Source organism: Podarcis erhardii (genome assembly GCF_964252035.2).
Source record: "Podarcis erhardii genome assembly, chromosome: 7".
NCBI lineage: Eukaryota > Metazoa > Chordata > Lepidosauria > Squamata > Lacertidae > Podarcis > Podarcis erhardii.
Genome location: NC_138511.1, coordinates 6,170,503 through 6,185,081, shown reverse-complemented (window position 1 = coordinate 6,185,081; position 14,579 = coordinate 6,170,503). Strand labels below are relative to the sequence as shown.

Below are 14,579 nucleotides of genomic sequence, written 5' to 3'. Positions count from 1 at the left end.
AAGATTCAGGACAGATAAAATAAAGTCCTTTTCCACACAGTGCATAGTTATCGACTATGAAACTCCCTCCCACAGGAGGCAATGATGGCCACCAACCTAGATGGCATTAAAAGAGGATTAGACAAATTCATGGAGGAGAAGGCTATCCATGGCTACCAGCCATGATGGCTCTGCTCTGCCTCCACTGTCTAAATACCAGTTTCTGGAACCCACAGGAGGGGAGACGGCTCTTGTGCTTGGATCCTGCTTGCAGGTTTCCCTTTCGGGCATCTGGTTGGCCACTGTGAGAACAGGATGCTGGACTAGCTGGGCCTTTGGTCTGATCCAGCAGGCTCTTCTTATTTATTTGGGTAGTCCGGCTGGACCACACCAATGACCAGTCTTGTCCAATTTGCTCCATTTCCCGTATTAGCCAGCCAGGTGCATATGAGAAGCCCATTATAAGGGCATTAAGGGGCTCTTCCTGCTGCTTCTTCACAGCACACAGTGTTTAGACCCAGGAGGCCCAGGATGGTATTGGTAGGCCCATCCTCCATAGATGCGTAAAATCTCCTCCTAAGGGTGGGATAGATTATTGTAACCATTTATTAAATTTCTATACCACCCTTCATCTGAAGATCACAGGGTGGTTTACAATATAAAAATATATACCATAATACAGTACCCCTGCTGAGCAACTGACCATCATTATTACACACACTGTTTTGAAAGGAAGGGAAGATTAATTTTTAAAATGAATGAATGAATGAATGCACCGTGCATCAATGAATTCCATAAATGAAGCATTTCTCAGAGTTGGATGCGTGAACTGATTTCCATGGGGAAAACGCTGGTGATTTGAGATTAGCAAGGCAACTCTTTGTGACAACTCATTCACAAATGTAGCCTACCCTTAAAAGATGCATGAATCGGTCCTAAATGCATCGAAGGCCAGCAGATACTCACTTGGAGGTGGCAAGCAATCCAGGCGCCTCCTTTACAGCCAAGGTGGATGGTCCCAAGGTTGCAGCAATAGGCTTCCCTGCAGCTACTGCAAAAGGAAAAAAAGGAGTCAGTTTCTGCTGCAGTATGTCTGAAGGACTGAAAAAAACCAAGCATCAACCTCCAATAACCCATAGCCTGACACTGCCGTGAAAGATGCAAGAAATACCACGTCACTATGTGACTCACTCAGCACATACAGCAGAGTAACAACTGGACTGGATTCTAGACTCCAAACAGCCTCACTGCCTCCAAAGCACCAGGCTGTCTAGTTTGGAAGCAGCAATCAGCACTCCTGCCTGCTGATTTAATTTATACTTATTTCCCTTGTTCTGTTATGCCAAACACCCTTCTTTCTTTACTACCTCTTAGCACTGGCCAATCATTCATAGCAGGGCTTGTCTTAAAGCATCTCTCATATAAAATACACAGGAACAGAAGCAAGTTAAAATCACGCGTTTATTGCAGTGTTTTGGATACAAATGAAAATCTGTCTTGCACATTCCACCTGTCCACGTATGGTAAGAGGGAATTCTTGTTTGGTTCAAGTTTACTTCTGCATTTCATTATTGTCTGTGAAAAGAAATAAAGTTTGGATAATTAAAAAATTAAAAAGAGACAGAGACTTTCAAAGCTGATAAATTTATGCCCCAGTGATTAAACAGGGATTAGTTAATTTGTACAGTAAAAATAAATAAATCTACTGTTGAATTAACTAAAGGGAAGATTTACAAAAGTATAACATTTTACAGCTTTGGAAGTCTCCATGTCCAGATGTGCTCAAACTATGTGAAGCCCTCTTTGTAGAAGGGTTGGCTCGACAGCCTACTCTTGCTTCCATTTTAAAAGCCTTAGCTGATTTATCCCCAATAAATGTTTCAAGTGTGGCTATCCTATCTCCTGCTTCACACTGAGCTTGGGCGCCCATGCGCATCACTAGACCACTCTAGAAGGAGTTCCCATTTAGCAATGTGCTGCCGCTGTTACATCATGTGCTCATCAGCAAATACAGTCATTCCCATTCAGGGTCCTTCCCTCCTATGTGAGGGCAGCGAACCAAGATGTGCAATAGAGTGTGCCCTCCTTCAGGGAGCTGTGGCCACTCCCAGCCCCTTACCAGCATACTTGCATAAGCCATGCACACATCCGCACAGTTGCTGCATCCAAACATGCTACAGGTTAGGAAATCATTTGCAATCAACTACATATTTCAGGCTATGAGAATGTTACGAAACAATAATCACATCTAGAAGCTGGCTTTGCCAAGAAATCTGAAATCACAAAGGATCTTCCAATGGAAGTCAGCATCAGTCCTAGAAAGAGCTTTTCCTATAGGGGATCTCGAGCTCCCAGGTGGAAGATTTTGTGGAAAACACTTCAACCTGTTAGTTTTGGAAAAGCTAAATATATTGGCTCAGAAACCAAATGCCATGGACACCAGAAAGAAGAATATTTTTAAAAAATTGAACAGACCACTGGCCAGGCCTTTAGAAATCAACTTGCCCTAGACATGTTCCACAAAGCTGTTTTCTGCCTCCCATCAACCAGAATCACATTTTCTGGGGAACAGCTGTAAACTTAGTAGCCATGGCCCCCTGGATACCATGCACTATGACGAGGGTAAGAGGCAGCCTTGTAACCACCTTCCAGTGTTGGCTGAGGGCTTTCTTGGAGCTGCTGTTTGTGCCTTTCTTGCTCTCACTTTGCAGTGCAATCTGCAGAAATCCATACAAGGGGTCTCAGTTTTGTGATGGCCATGTCTTTCACGGCAATGCTTTATTAGTTCAGCTCACAGAGCAACTCTAACATAACTAGATCCCAACAAATTCTCCAACTCTAGCTTCAAAACCCACCTGCATCCAAGAAACATTAGAAAACAGTGCAGTTCCTCTTTTGTTTATAATGCTACTGCAACTCAGAGCTGCTCATGAAAAATATTAGCTAATTATTCCCTGGAACTAATACAATGGCCTAAACCTTGCATGTCAGATAATAACATGTTTTAGGCACTTGCTCTGCACTGTTCCATACACTAGACCAAACCATTAATCCACCAGCCTAGTCTAGCACTCTCCCAACCAAAACGCCACTTGAGGTGATTGACACACATCTCCTGTGACCTTTAGACCCTCCCTCCTCACCACTGGTCACCTGTAAGTGAGCTATAGTTCCCAGGACTCACTTTCTGGCAGTGCCTCTAAGGGGGCTCCATTCCCTGTGTCAGCAGATTCTCCATGGGAGACGATGGTCACCTTGATTTTGGCTCGCTTGGAAGATTTGCTGCAGTGAGTTGGACTGGGGGCCTGGTGCCTCTTCAGCTGCATTCGCACATCTTCTTTCTCCCTGGCCTCTGACTGCTGCTCTGAAGAGACTGAAACCAGAGAATACAAGACAGTTTGTTGAAACTAAGTGTACAGGGGAAACCTCACAACACAAACCTGTGCATGTGCCCAGACACACATCCCTGCAGTTTCCTCCAGGCTACCCTGTGCAAAGTGTCATTTTGCTTCGCAGGCGACAAGAACCCTTCTTCTCTTTCTTTGAAGCTGTCACCTCACCTGCCAATCATCAGCATTAAATAGAAATTAATCAGGGGTGCCATTCAAGCTGCAAACTAGGAGAAGGGAAGGAGGACTTGTAGGATATGGATGGAGGGGCCAATAGGTAAAGGAAGAAGAGATCAGCTACTGGAGAGACATTGTGAGCTGCACTCATGAAATAGATGGACTTCATTTCAAAACGCAGGAGCTCTTTCCTAACAGATGTACCAGATTCCACAGCAGGGCTGCAATCCTAAGCAAACTTACTTGGAACTAATTCATTCAGAAATCACCAAGACTTCAGCCTAACAATTTTAAAACTTGGTCTTAATCTTATTGCTTTCATCATAATTTATGTGCAAGTAAACATGGTTTACTTTGAATCCCCGTGATGGGGTGAGCTCCCGTTGCTCGGTCTCTGCTCCTGCCAACCTAGCAGTTCAAAAGCATGTCAAAGTGCAAGTAGATAAATAGGTACTGCTCCGGCGGGAAGGTAAACGGCGTTTCCGTGCGCTGCACTGGTTCACCAGAAGCGGCTTAGTCATGCTGGCCGCATGACCCAGAAGCTGTACGCCGGCTCCCTCGGCCAATAAAGTGAGATGAGCGCCGCAACCCCAGAGTCAGCCATGACTGGACCTGGGGTCCCTTTACCTTTTAAAACATGGTTTACTTGTCGGATTCTCTCTGCTAATGCCTTCAACACACAACTCATGCTAGCTAGGTACTTTTTCCTTCTTACTGCAACACTCAGGCTTAGAGATAAAAGAGTGGTGTGTTTCAAGTCCCTAAAACCACACCCCTTTAGCAAAATTCAGAACTCTCTTCCTGGGTCAGACCAAACAGCAAACTGGACAGATGGCTTCATTACTGGATCTTTCTGGGAACCAAATGAGGTATTCACAAGAACCAACAACGTTGAAGACCTTCTTCTCTGAACATCTCACAAACAGGGATTTTTTTCAAGCTTAAAGCCTACCCGCCCCCAATATGTTATCATTCCACAATGTGGAGATGATAGAGAAGCCACAGCATTGAATAAGCGATGTTTTTGCTCTGTAGTGTTGGGCATTGATAGCTAACGGTACCAAGAACAGCTGAGAGTAAAGCTCAGTATTTGTTTGTCCTGGATGAGGAAACAACCCATGAACCTGATTCATACCAAGCAGCCACTTTCACCAGGGCCATCAGCATGGAGTCAGTTTTCTGTTTACTAAGACAAAGAGTTAACACATTGCTTTGAAACCTGGTGCATGCTCTACTCCAAAGTCACTCGAGACATTTTGCTGAGAATGTGGAGAATCACGTGTGTGTGTGTGTGTGTGTGTGTGTGTGTGTGCTCACTGTAGTCCAAAACTACCAAGTACTCCACACAGGACTCCAGAGGTGACTAAGCTACAGCTTTCCAGATGTTGTGTGTGCTCACAGTAGTCCAAAATAACAAAGTACTCCACACAGGACTCCAGAGGTGACTAAGCTACAGCTTTCCAGATGCTGATGGACTCCAGCCCCAAACATCAGTGATGCTGGCTGGGGCAGATGGGAATAGGAGTCCAAACACATCTAGAGGTTAGCCACCCCTGCTCTCTTCTGTTAACCAGCAGCTCAGAGCCACCAAATTGAATGGAGCAGAAAGTGAATGCTGAGGTCCCCAGGCTGAGGCACCCCAAGAATTCTACGGGAACTCTGTTGGCTTTGCTGCTGCTCTGAGGTGAATGAGGATACCATTTTGAGACTAAACTTCTGTGCAGGCTGGGAAGGAAACTGACAACCTGCATTTGTTACGGTAGCCCAGCAAGTTCCAATTAACTGGCACTGTTTCTATGTATCCAGACTGCTGAAGAAAGCCAAGTCAAAACGTAGCCATTCTTTACTGAATAAACTGGCACCAAGCACTGTGTTTTACAAAATTAGCGAGAGCTGGCTACTTAGCGAATGTTATTTTCATAGTGTATGTGGCAGGCCATGTCCCAAATGTGGCTCTCCAAGCCTCTCCACCTGGCCTTTGGAATTGTCCCTGGGTCACGCCCCAAACTGGTCCTGCTTCACACCTCAAGTGTTTTTGCCTGGCTGAAATATGCCTTTGTAAGTAATAATGCCTCATTTGTCTAGATGGATCAAAGAAAGAGAAGGGTGTGGGAGTCTGTGTAGAAGCTAGGCTACCAAACAAAGGTAAAATTTACATTTATAACTCCACCTGCTTTTGCATCTGGCCCTGCCGACCAGTAGAATGCGGCCCTTGGAAGGCTGCCCAGAAGGAATCACCCTCACCTCAAAAAACCACCCTTATTAGCACAAGGCCCTACCAGAAATGCATTGCCATGCATTTATCAGGCCACACTTCCATCCCAATGAAGCTTGGGCAAGGAAAAATTCCTAGCGGATTGTAGCCCATGATGGGTCACAATCTGTCTACCAGATCTGTCCCATTTTGCCATCTTTAATTTCTAGAGTTCAAAACCCACCAAGACCAGGTGGCAGGCAGCCTGCTGCCTCTTGAAGAACAGCTGGTAAAGCTAGCCTCACTGCAACACCCCAAACTTCCCCTGCCAACTGTTCATCTCCCTTTTGTGGTAGCAGTTTGCAACTTCCAGGAGCACCATGGAAAAAGCAGGGCTGGAACAGCTGGGCCGGTCCAGGCAGAAAATAGTTTTGTTTAGGCCCACTGCAAAAACTGCCTCCAGCAGTAATGCAATTTTCAAAGCTATGTAAAAAAGTGGGGTGGGTGGGTAGGAAGAGAAGCTGTCCTCTATAGCTACTTTACTTCAGCTCCTGCTAAAGCAACAGGAGGAGTGGGAGAAGGCAGAAGAGGCCCCCAAACACTGCCAAAGCAGCGCAAGGAGGGAGAGAGAAGGAGGGTGAGGGAAGAAGAGAGAGGCAGCAGAGGCAGAAAGTGAGGAGATACTCACCAAAGAGGCATGAAGAGGTGCCAGGAGGAAGAGATTTCCTCACCAGCATGTTTTGTTTCAGAAAGGCAGCAAACTGAGCTGAAATGAATCAGAGAAAATTACAGTCCTGCAGCTCATGTTTGTGGGGGGGGGGCATCCCTCTGACCCACCATGTGAAGAGAAACTCTGCGGCTGGCTGGCAAGTAGATCCAAGAGGCATCTCTAACTGGCATGGCTATAGCCCAGCCTCCCCCAACCCTTCAAAGCGGTGCTAGTCAGGGCTGATGGGACTGTCAACAGTTCAAAAACATCTGAAGGGCACCAGTTTGGTGCAGAATCCTATAGCATATTGCCTGTCACTGGGGCTTTGAGATCACCCACTCCACCCTGACCAGCAGAACCAGGCAGCAACTTCTGTCAGAGACAGCAAAAGCCGGTTTCTGAGTTGTTCTTTCTCCCTCGCTGACTGCACTTTCAGCTATTGCCTGAGCAGGGTCACTTACTAATACAAATCACACGAAGTCATTTCAGACATATTTAATTATAACTGCAAAACACTTGGCACAAACAACACACAACACATTAGGAAGCAAAATGTGACTGCTGATTGTCATTGTTTAGGGCTCAACACAGCAGCACTCCAAGTACCCACTCTTGAATGGAGGTATGTGGCATAAAGCCTGCTAGCACTGGCCAGCTGCTACAATAAATTTACGGCTACCTTGAGAGTTTGAATTCTAAGAAAGCAAAGGAGTGACCATGCTGCCACACATGCACTTATTTTGATCTGCTGCTAGGATGTGCCTAAATCTGTAATTTAGAACAATCAAAGCATAAAGATTTATTTAGAGGGTGTTTAGCACTTACTGCTGCTTTTCTGAAGGAGTGATGCCTTCATACACAATTCAGTGTAGGCTTCACAATGAGACCTAGAATTTGAGTTGGCTGACAGCCACAAAGGCCAGAGTGACAAGGACCACAGGTGATCAAACAACAGGGCAAACTGTTTCAACCCTTGACAAATGCTGTCCCCCCCCCCCAATGACCTCATGTATTAGAGAAGGAGAACAGAGGCCAGACGGAGAAGGAGAAGGGGGACTATGAGAAAAGTAAGTTGCTCAGCCAATCTGGCACCAGCAATATCAAGCTGCATCGGCGTTCACCAGCCTGGTGTTTTCCAGGAGTTGTAGGAGTTTTGGATGACAGCTCCAACCAGCCCAAGTGAGATCAGGTAAAGGGTTGCTGGAGCTGACAGGAGTTGTAGTCCAATATATCTGGAGGGCAGCAAGTTGGCAAAGGCTGAGCTGCGATGCACAACACACTCTCATCACAGGACAGTTGTGGGTCAAGTGGCAGCCAAGGTAGCCCAGCTAAGAACACAGGAAGCTCCTTAGCTCAAGTCAGGCTACCGGTCTATTTAGCTCAGTATATATTGTCTACTCTGACTGGCAGCAGCTCCCTGGGGTCTCAAGCTTTCCCAGACCCACCACCACAGCTCCACTTTATCTGGAGGGGGGGCGTGGAACTGGGACCTTCTGCATGCATAGCTCATTGAGCTGTGACTCTCCACCCTTCTCTGATCAAGTTTCCTGCCCAGTTCTAATTTAGGGGATGACTGTAATGAGGATGGTATTGCTCCATTAGCCTGCCCATTCCTCCCTCCACAGCAGGCATGAAGCAAAGAAAGGGTAAAGCTTGGCAGCGCTGAAACAGAGTCTGGGCTGAAACTCATCTGCTGCCAAAGACAAGAGTCCCAGCAGAAGATCTGCAATTAAAAGCTCAAGGGAAAGGATCTGTATTTTCAAGGACAAAGAGGAGGAGTGGTCACTACTGGGAGCTGGCAGGTCTGCTGAGCTGCACTGGGCACGCAGAAAACCAGACTGAAGATGAGAGAAAACTCCCTGCCTCGCCCTCCGCCAGTCTATCATGTGCCTTTGCAATCTATCATCGGTGCTGTTCTCTTCCCTTGGAGTCACCTGCATTCACCTCACAGACCAAGCCACAGAGCACAGCCTGCACAAGCTTATCACCATGCAGGATGAAAGGCACCTGTTGAATATCTCTATCCCTCAACATACAAGACCATCACATATGCTTCGGATACTCCATTACACAGTCAACTGATGAGGAGACACAAATCTGCACGGGCACATTATAAGCCTACAAAAGCCACAATCAGCAGCAGGAGAGCAGCAAGGAAACAAAAGCTACTAAACAGAAGACTCCAAAGGCCCATTAAAGCGGCTGTTTCTGTTCTGGAGGAAGGGACCCCTTTCTGAAAGTTGCTTGGAGGCCCCAGTCTAAGCATTCCCAGGATGCGAAAAGCTGCCCCACAAAGACAAACAGGCAGACTTACCTTGAGCCTGCTTGTGGGTCAGCGCTGCTGCAGCAGCTTCTGTCCGCTGCACGGACCTCTTCAGCAACTGGGTAGCCCCAATCTGACTGGATTTCTGAACTGATGACACAGTGGCCATTTTAGCCTTAGGACTGGAGGTGGGGCTGCTGGATACGCTGGAGAGGTCCTGCCCAAGGGAAAAAGCCCCCCCACCCCAAATACCATTATGGGTGCGCTACAATGAACATGTTTAGTAATGCTTAGGATCATGGACTTGGAAAACTAATGACATGGCAAGCAATGGACCCCAACACCTCCCTGCTCTCATGACTGAGTCCCACCTCGGCTACTGGCTCCTTTTATCCTCCTAAGAATTCTGAATCTTTGCTTCTCTACCCATGGGTCTCACTCTCAAACCCCCTCCACCACCCTTCATATACAGGGCTCACTGCATCCCTCAGTTCCATGCTCACATCTCACAAGTATGACAAGTGCCCTCAGAACCTAAGTGATCCTTATTATAAAAGCTGGATATTTGTTTTTTAGAAAGCTAAATGCGAGAAGAGCAGACTAAGGTGAGCACATTTAATCTATGTTTCCAAATGTGGCTGGCCGTGCTCCTGTGGCATAGGGTTCCAAAGGTGGCCCTGAGAATTGTGTGGGCAATGCCTGGGAAAATCTAAAGCTGCAGCATGAAGGTGCCAGAATCTTTCTTTCTCTTCTTTTGGCACATTCTGCTGTTGTCACTGCAACTCTTTGCAAGCACACGTGCTTTCCCCACCACTGTCATTACCTCTGACCCAGAAGGTGAAGCCGGGACCTTGGCTGCAGGGGAGGCCGGCCGGCTGCTTCTTTCTGGCATGTCAAAGGACAGATCCCGCCTGGCCAAATCACGTGTCGTTTTCTTCTTCTTCTCAGCATCTAGGTCCCGAGGGTCAGAGCCCGAATGGCTGTCTGCCCGGGTGAGCACTCCAGTTAGGAAGTCAGCGATCTCATCCTGCAGAGGCATGAAGACGGGGTTAGGTTCTTAAGAGCACCCACAAAATAAACGTGCAAATGGTCTAAATGAAACTTTTTGTAGTTCAAATTATTTGCCAACTCTCTCTCTCTCTATATATATATATATGCGAGGCCACAACTCCCAGTCCTTCCCTTTACACTTACTTTTACTATTCTTATGCCAACAGAAAATTTAATGTGCTGAAATGTGCTAAGGGGGCCTTCAGAGCAATAGAAGGGATTATGTGCTGGTCCCTGCAGAAGGACCTCTGCCAAAGAGGGCAATGTAGAGATTTGCTTTCCACTGTGTGGCAGCACAGCGATGAAAACGCAATGCAGCCATATGGAAGATTAGGGAATTACGGAAGGAGCGACCAGCCTCTCGGTAGGCTTCCACACATGACGGAGTGATGGCACTTCTGCACCCTGCTAAAACAGGAGACAGTCTTATGCTGGAAGCCTGAAAGCATTTCCTGCCCAGGCACAGCTTTGTTGCCAGCCTGTGACACCCTTGGCTCCCTCCCAGCAGTGGTGACTCTTGCCTCAAGTGAGCATAATTGCTTTTGGATAGGTTCAAGTGTTTCTCTTGCAACTGACAAGGGACGAAGAGACAAGGGTTTGAGAACCTTTGGATTCTGCCCATCAAGACCCAAGAGTAGACTGGGCAGGACTTGAAATGCAGAAGTGTGGCTAGATGAGTCAGGTGAGGGCTTACACCCTGTGTACACCACTATGAGTAGTCCCATTGAACTTAATGGGCACGACTAACAGGTGAATAAATTCCAATGAGTCTACTCTGAATAGGACTGAGTTGAATAAAATCATAGAATTGTCAAGCTGGAAGGTACCCTCAAGGCTCATCCAGTCCAACCCCCGGCAATGCAGGAATCCCTGGCAGAGGGCCACTGAATCTGTTTAAAAACCTCCAATGGAGGAGAGTCCACTACCTTCCAAGGTAGCCCATTCCACTGTTGAAACTACCCTCTATGTTTTGGATCACAGCTCCCATCATTCCCAGTACCACATGGCAGTACTGGCTGCAGCTGATGGGACCTGTAGTCCAAAACATCTGGAGGACATCAGGTTAGGGTTGGCTTTTTGCCAAAATTATTTAGCACAGAGAAGTGCTTAGGACCTCATAATTTATGTCATGTACTTGAGTAGGGAGATCTGTTTACCTGTATACACCTGTCCACCATGCTCTGAGTCAAGCCTTCTGATTTCTTTTTGGCTTTGCTAATCCTATTATTAAAAAAAAACCAGAAAACCTGTCAAAGCACACACTTCCTTTTATTTCCTTCTCCTTCCCAATTCACAGTCAGAAAGCTGATAGTAGCAGATGACCCCTGAAGGTCAATCTGGTATTACTGATGTTTTTGTCAACTTTGGACAAAGTTACCTGCTCTGGATTTACATGGAATCAAGGCTGACTTGACTTAACTGACTAGAAGCGACCCTTGCTTTTCACCAAATACAAACAGCAAGAACGCTGATTAAATTTACTGGCAAATGCCAGGGGACTATGCTAGCCTGTCCACTATGAACTGCACACCCCATTGTTCAAACTGATGTTCACATTCTGTGCCCCCATTTTCTTGTGTACCTTAGCGTCCTAACTTATGGCAGTGAATTATGGGCAGATGCTTTTCGTGCAGAAAGTTCCAGGTCCAGTCTCTGGCATCTCCAGCTAAGGGGTGCTTGAACGACACTGGCAGTGTTAAGGCAGCTTCATGTGTGTATTGGTGTCGTTTCAAAGTTTAAATCAAGACATACGTGCCAACTACTAGGTGCAGAGCTCCCTTTGACCCCCCTTTGACCCCCCACAGAATATTTGAGGGGGCTGGGCTACCCAAAGTTGCTGGGCATTGCCACTCAAATGGTGTGCATGCGCCACTTCATGTGACTGATTATGCGCAATAGGGCTTACCTCTCCCCCCCCCCCCAGCATTTTATTCAAGTTGACACTCCTGAATCAAGATTTGTTTGAGTTTCTCTGCAGCAGGGATGGAGAAACCTCCAGCTTTGGGGGAGCGGAAATGGGAGCACTCAAAGCTTTTCACCACACTCTTTCCCCAGCCCACAGCCCTTGCTGGTCCTACTTTGCACCTTTCTTAAGAGTTTGCACCTCTGGACTCTGATAATGCCTTCTGCTGGCCTAGATGAAGGATAGAGAGGAGTATCTGCATATAGGCTACTGTGCAAAAGTAAGATTTAGATTCCTTGCTGTACCCATTTTTGCCTCTGGCTCTGTCCACCAACTGGCATACAGCCCCCAAAGATTGCCCAGAAAAGAGTGTGGTCCATGGGCTGAAAAAGTTTCCCCAGACCCACTCTAAGAACATTAAGAACCTGCTGGATCAGAGCAATGGCCCACCTAGTTCAGCCTCCTGTTCTCAAAGGGGCCACCCAGATCCCTGAGGGAAACCTGCAAGCAGCACTGGAGCACAAGCACATTCTCCCTATTTTGGGTTTCCAGGAACGGGTATTCAGAAGCACTGTTGCCTCCAACTATGGAGGCAGAGCATAGCCATCATAGCTAGTAGCAACCGACAGCCCACTCCTCCATTAATTTGTCTAATCCACTTTTAAGGCCATCCAGGTAAGTGGCCATCACTGATTCCTTGGAGGGGGGGAGCATGTTCCAGAGTTTTATTCATTATTTATTTAACAAAATTTATACACTGCCTGATTGTAAAAAACAACAACTTAAAGCGGTTTACAAAAGTGGTTTAAAACCTCTAAGCAGGAAGCAGTTTTAACTTTGCAGGTCAACATACAGTTTCCCTACCAAGGTTCTTTTTTTAACAAAGAACCTCATGGCCTAGATCTAACTCGCCCTGGCTGAACACACCTCAGATTATCATCAGCTCCTCCAACCACGACTAGGCTGTTCTCAGCTCGAAGCTTCTCCCGGAAATCTTCCATGGCTTCACTATTGCACTGAAGGGAGTTCTGACCAATCACAAAAAGAACTGGAGTCTTCATGTCCAGAAGTGGGTCATCAACATCCTGTCGCGGAAAACAACACATCTCTTAGTTTTATAAGTGATAAGAAAGGTACACTTTGCTACTGCTGCTGGGCAGAATGCAAGAGCAGCCTTCATATCTGCTACATTATTTTTAAAGTAGGGAACCAACATGCAAAGCATTCCTGGTATGTTGTTGGTAATGTAGCCAAAAAGCAATCCACTCCTCACGCCATGCTGCGAAACCAGTTTATTAGCTGACAATTTCAAATTTAGCAATTTCATGCTTACCCCTCTGGGCCCATCCACAGTTAAGAGAGGGAACCCAAGACACACAACAGCACTGACATCCTCCATCACTGAAACCTAGACATGGAAACAAAGGGGTCACATTTCTATAACTACTACAGGACATGTTTAACCTGGTAAATAAAAAACTGAGAGGAGATATGATAGCCATCTTCAAATATCTCAAGGGTTGCCACATGGAGCTTGTTTTCTCCGGCTCTAGAGGGTACGAACCAAACCAATGGCTTCAAGAACTTTCTGAGGGCAAGAGCTGTTCAACAGTGGAACAGACTCCCTCGGAATGCGGTGGAGTCTCCTTCCCTGGAGGTGTTTAAGCAGAGGTTGGATGGTACCTGCCATGTATGAACTAGTTGAGATTCCTGCATTACAGGGGGTTGGACTAGATGACCCTCAGGGTCCAAACCAACTCTACAATTCTTTTACTCTATGACTATGTAGCTCAACTGGCAATCCATGTCCAGTAGTCAGGAAAGATGATTCTGTGGCTAATCTGTTACAGTTGTATTTGCTTTTCAAGTACAGTGGTGCCTCGCAAGACGAAAAGAATCCGTTCCGCGAGTCTCTTCGTCTAGCGGTTTTTTTGTCTTGCGAAGCAAGCCCATTGACGGCTTAGCGGATTAGCGCTATTAGCGGTTTAGCGGCTTTTAGCGGCTTTTCGGATTAGCGGATAAGCGGCTTAGCGGCTTAGAAAAGGGAAGGGGGGGAAGGAAAAAAAACTCCGCAGGAACTCGCAAGACATTTTCGTCTTGCGAAGCAAGCCCATAGGAAATTCATTTTGCGAAGCACCTCCAAAACGGAAAACTCTTTCGTCTAGCGAGTTTTCCGTCTTGTGAGGCATTCGTCTTGCGGGGCACCACTGTACAACAAAGAGTAAAACCAGACTTTTCCTTCCTAATGCATGTGCTCACTCTTTCCAAAATGCAGTGTCAGTACAGTACACCTAGAATCTTTAAGGCCCCTATATCTGCACTATACATTTAAAGCACTATCATGCCCCCAAAGAATCCTGTGAACTGTGGTTTGTTAAGGATGCTGAGAGTTGTTAGGAGACCCCCTATTCTCCTCACAGAGCTACAATTCTCAGATTGGTTTAACAGTTAGTTCCTCTTCCAAGAAATCCTGGAAGTGTGGCTTGCATCATTAGAGGAGCTTGCTTAGACTAACACAGTGGAACACAGCTTTCCCAAATCTGATGCTCTCCAGATGTTTTGAGCTGTATCCAAGGGTACTCAAGGAGCTTGTGGCTGTAATCTCAGAGCTTTTGTCTATGATCTTTGAGAATTCATGGAGAACAGGTGACGTCCCTGCAGACTGGAAGCAGGTAATTGTTGTCCCCGTCTTCAAAAAGGGGAGGGGAAAGGAGCCCCAGGTAATTACCGACCAGTGAGCTTGACATTGATGTTAGAATTCCTGCTCCATGGCTGCAGTCATGGGATTTTTGTCTATCACATGACGGTGTATGTTTTGACTCCACAAAGTGGGAAGTGATGGAGACAGGATGTTTGTGTTACTGTGTTCCGTGAAGTGGGACTAGTGCCCTTTCCCCCCCTCTTTGCTGTCTGAT

General features: G+C 46.6%; 1 protein-coding gene across 7 annotated transcripts in view; it reads right to left on the bottom strand.

Annotated features, from left to right (window-relative positions):
- Positions 1-14,579, bottom strand: part of KANSL3 (KAT8 regulatory NSL complex subunit 3) — a 34,910-nt gene that overhangs the window by 8,316 nt on the left and 12,015 nt on the right. For 6 of the 7 annotated variants that reach the window (XM_081868424.1, XM_081868420.1, XM_081868426.1 and 3 more), the window contains exons 10-17: positions 12,998-13,072; positions 12,592-12,749; positions 10,919-10,982; positions 9,535-9,738; positions 8,763-8,928; positions 6,428-6,505; positions 3,164-3,352; positions 946-1,030 (exon numbers count right to left, since the gene is read on the bottom strand). In XM_081868424.1, coding sequence (XP_081724550.1) covers positions 946-1,030; positions 3,164-3,352; positions 6,428-6,505; positions 8,763-8,928; positions 9,535-9,738; positions 10,919-10,982; positions 12,592-12,749; positions 12,998-13,072 — 1,019 coding nt within the window. The remainder of the gene's footprint in view (positions 1-945; positions 1,031-3,163; positions 3,353-6,427; positions 6,506-8,762; positions 8,929-9,534; positions 9,739-10,918; positions 10,983-12,591; positions 12,750-12,997; positions 13,073-14,579) is intronic. The other variant, XM_081868425.1, reaches the window with a different exon arrangement.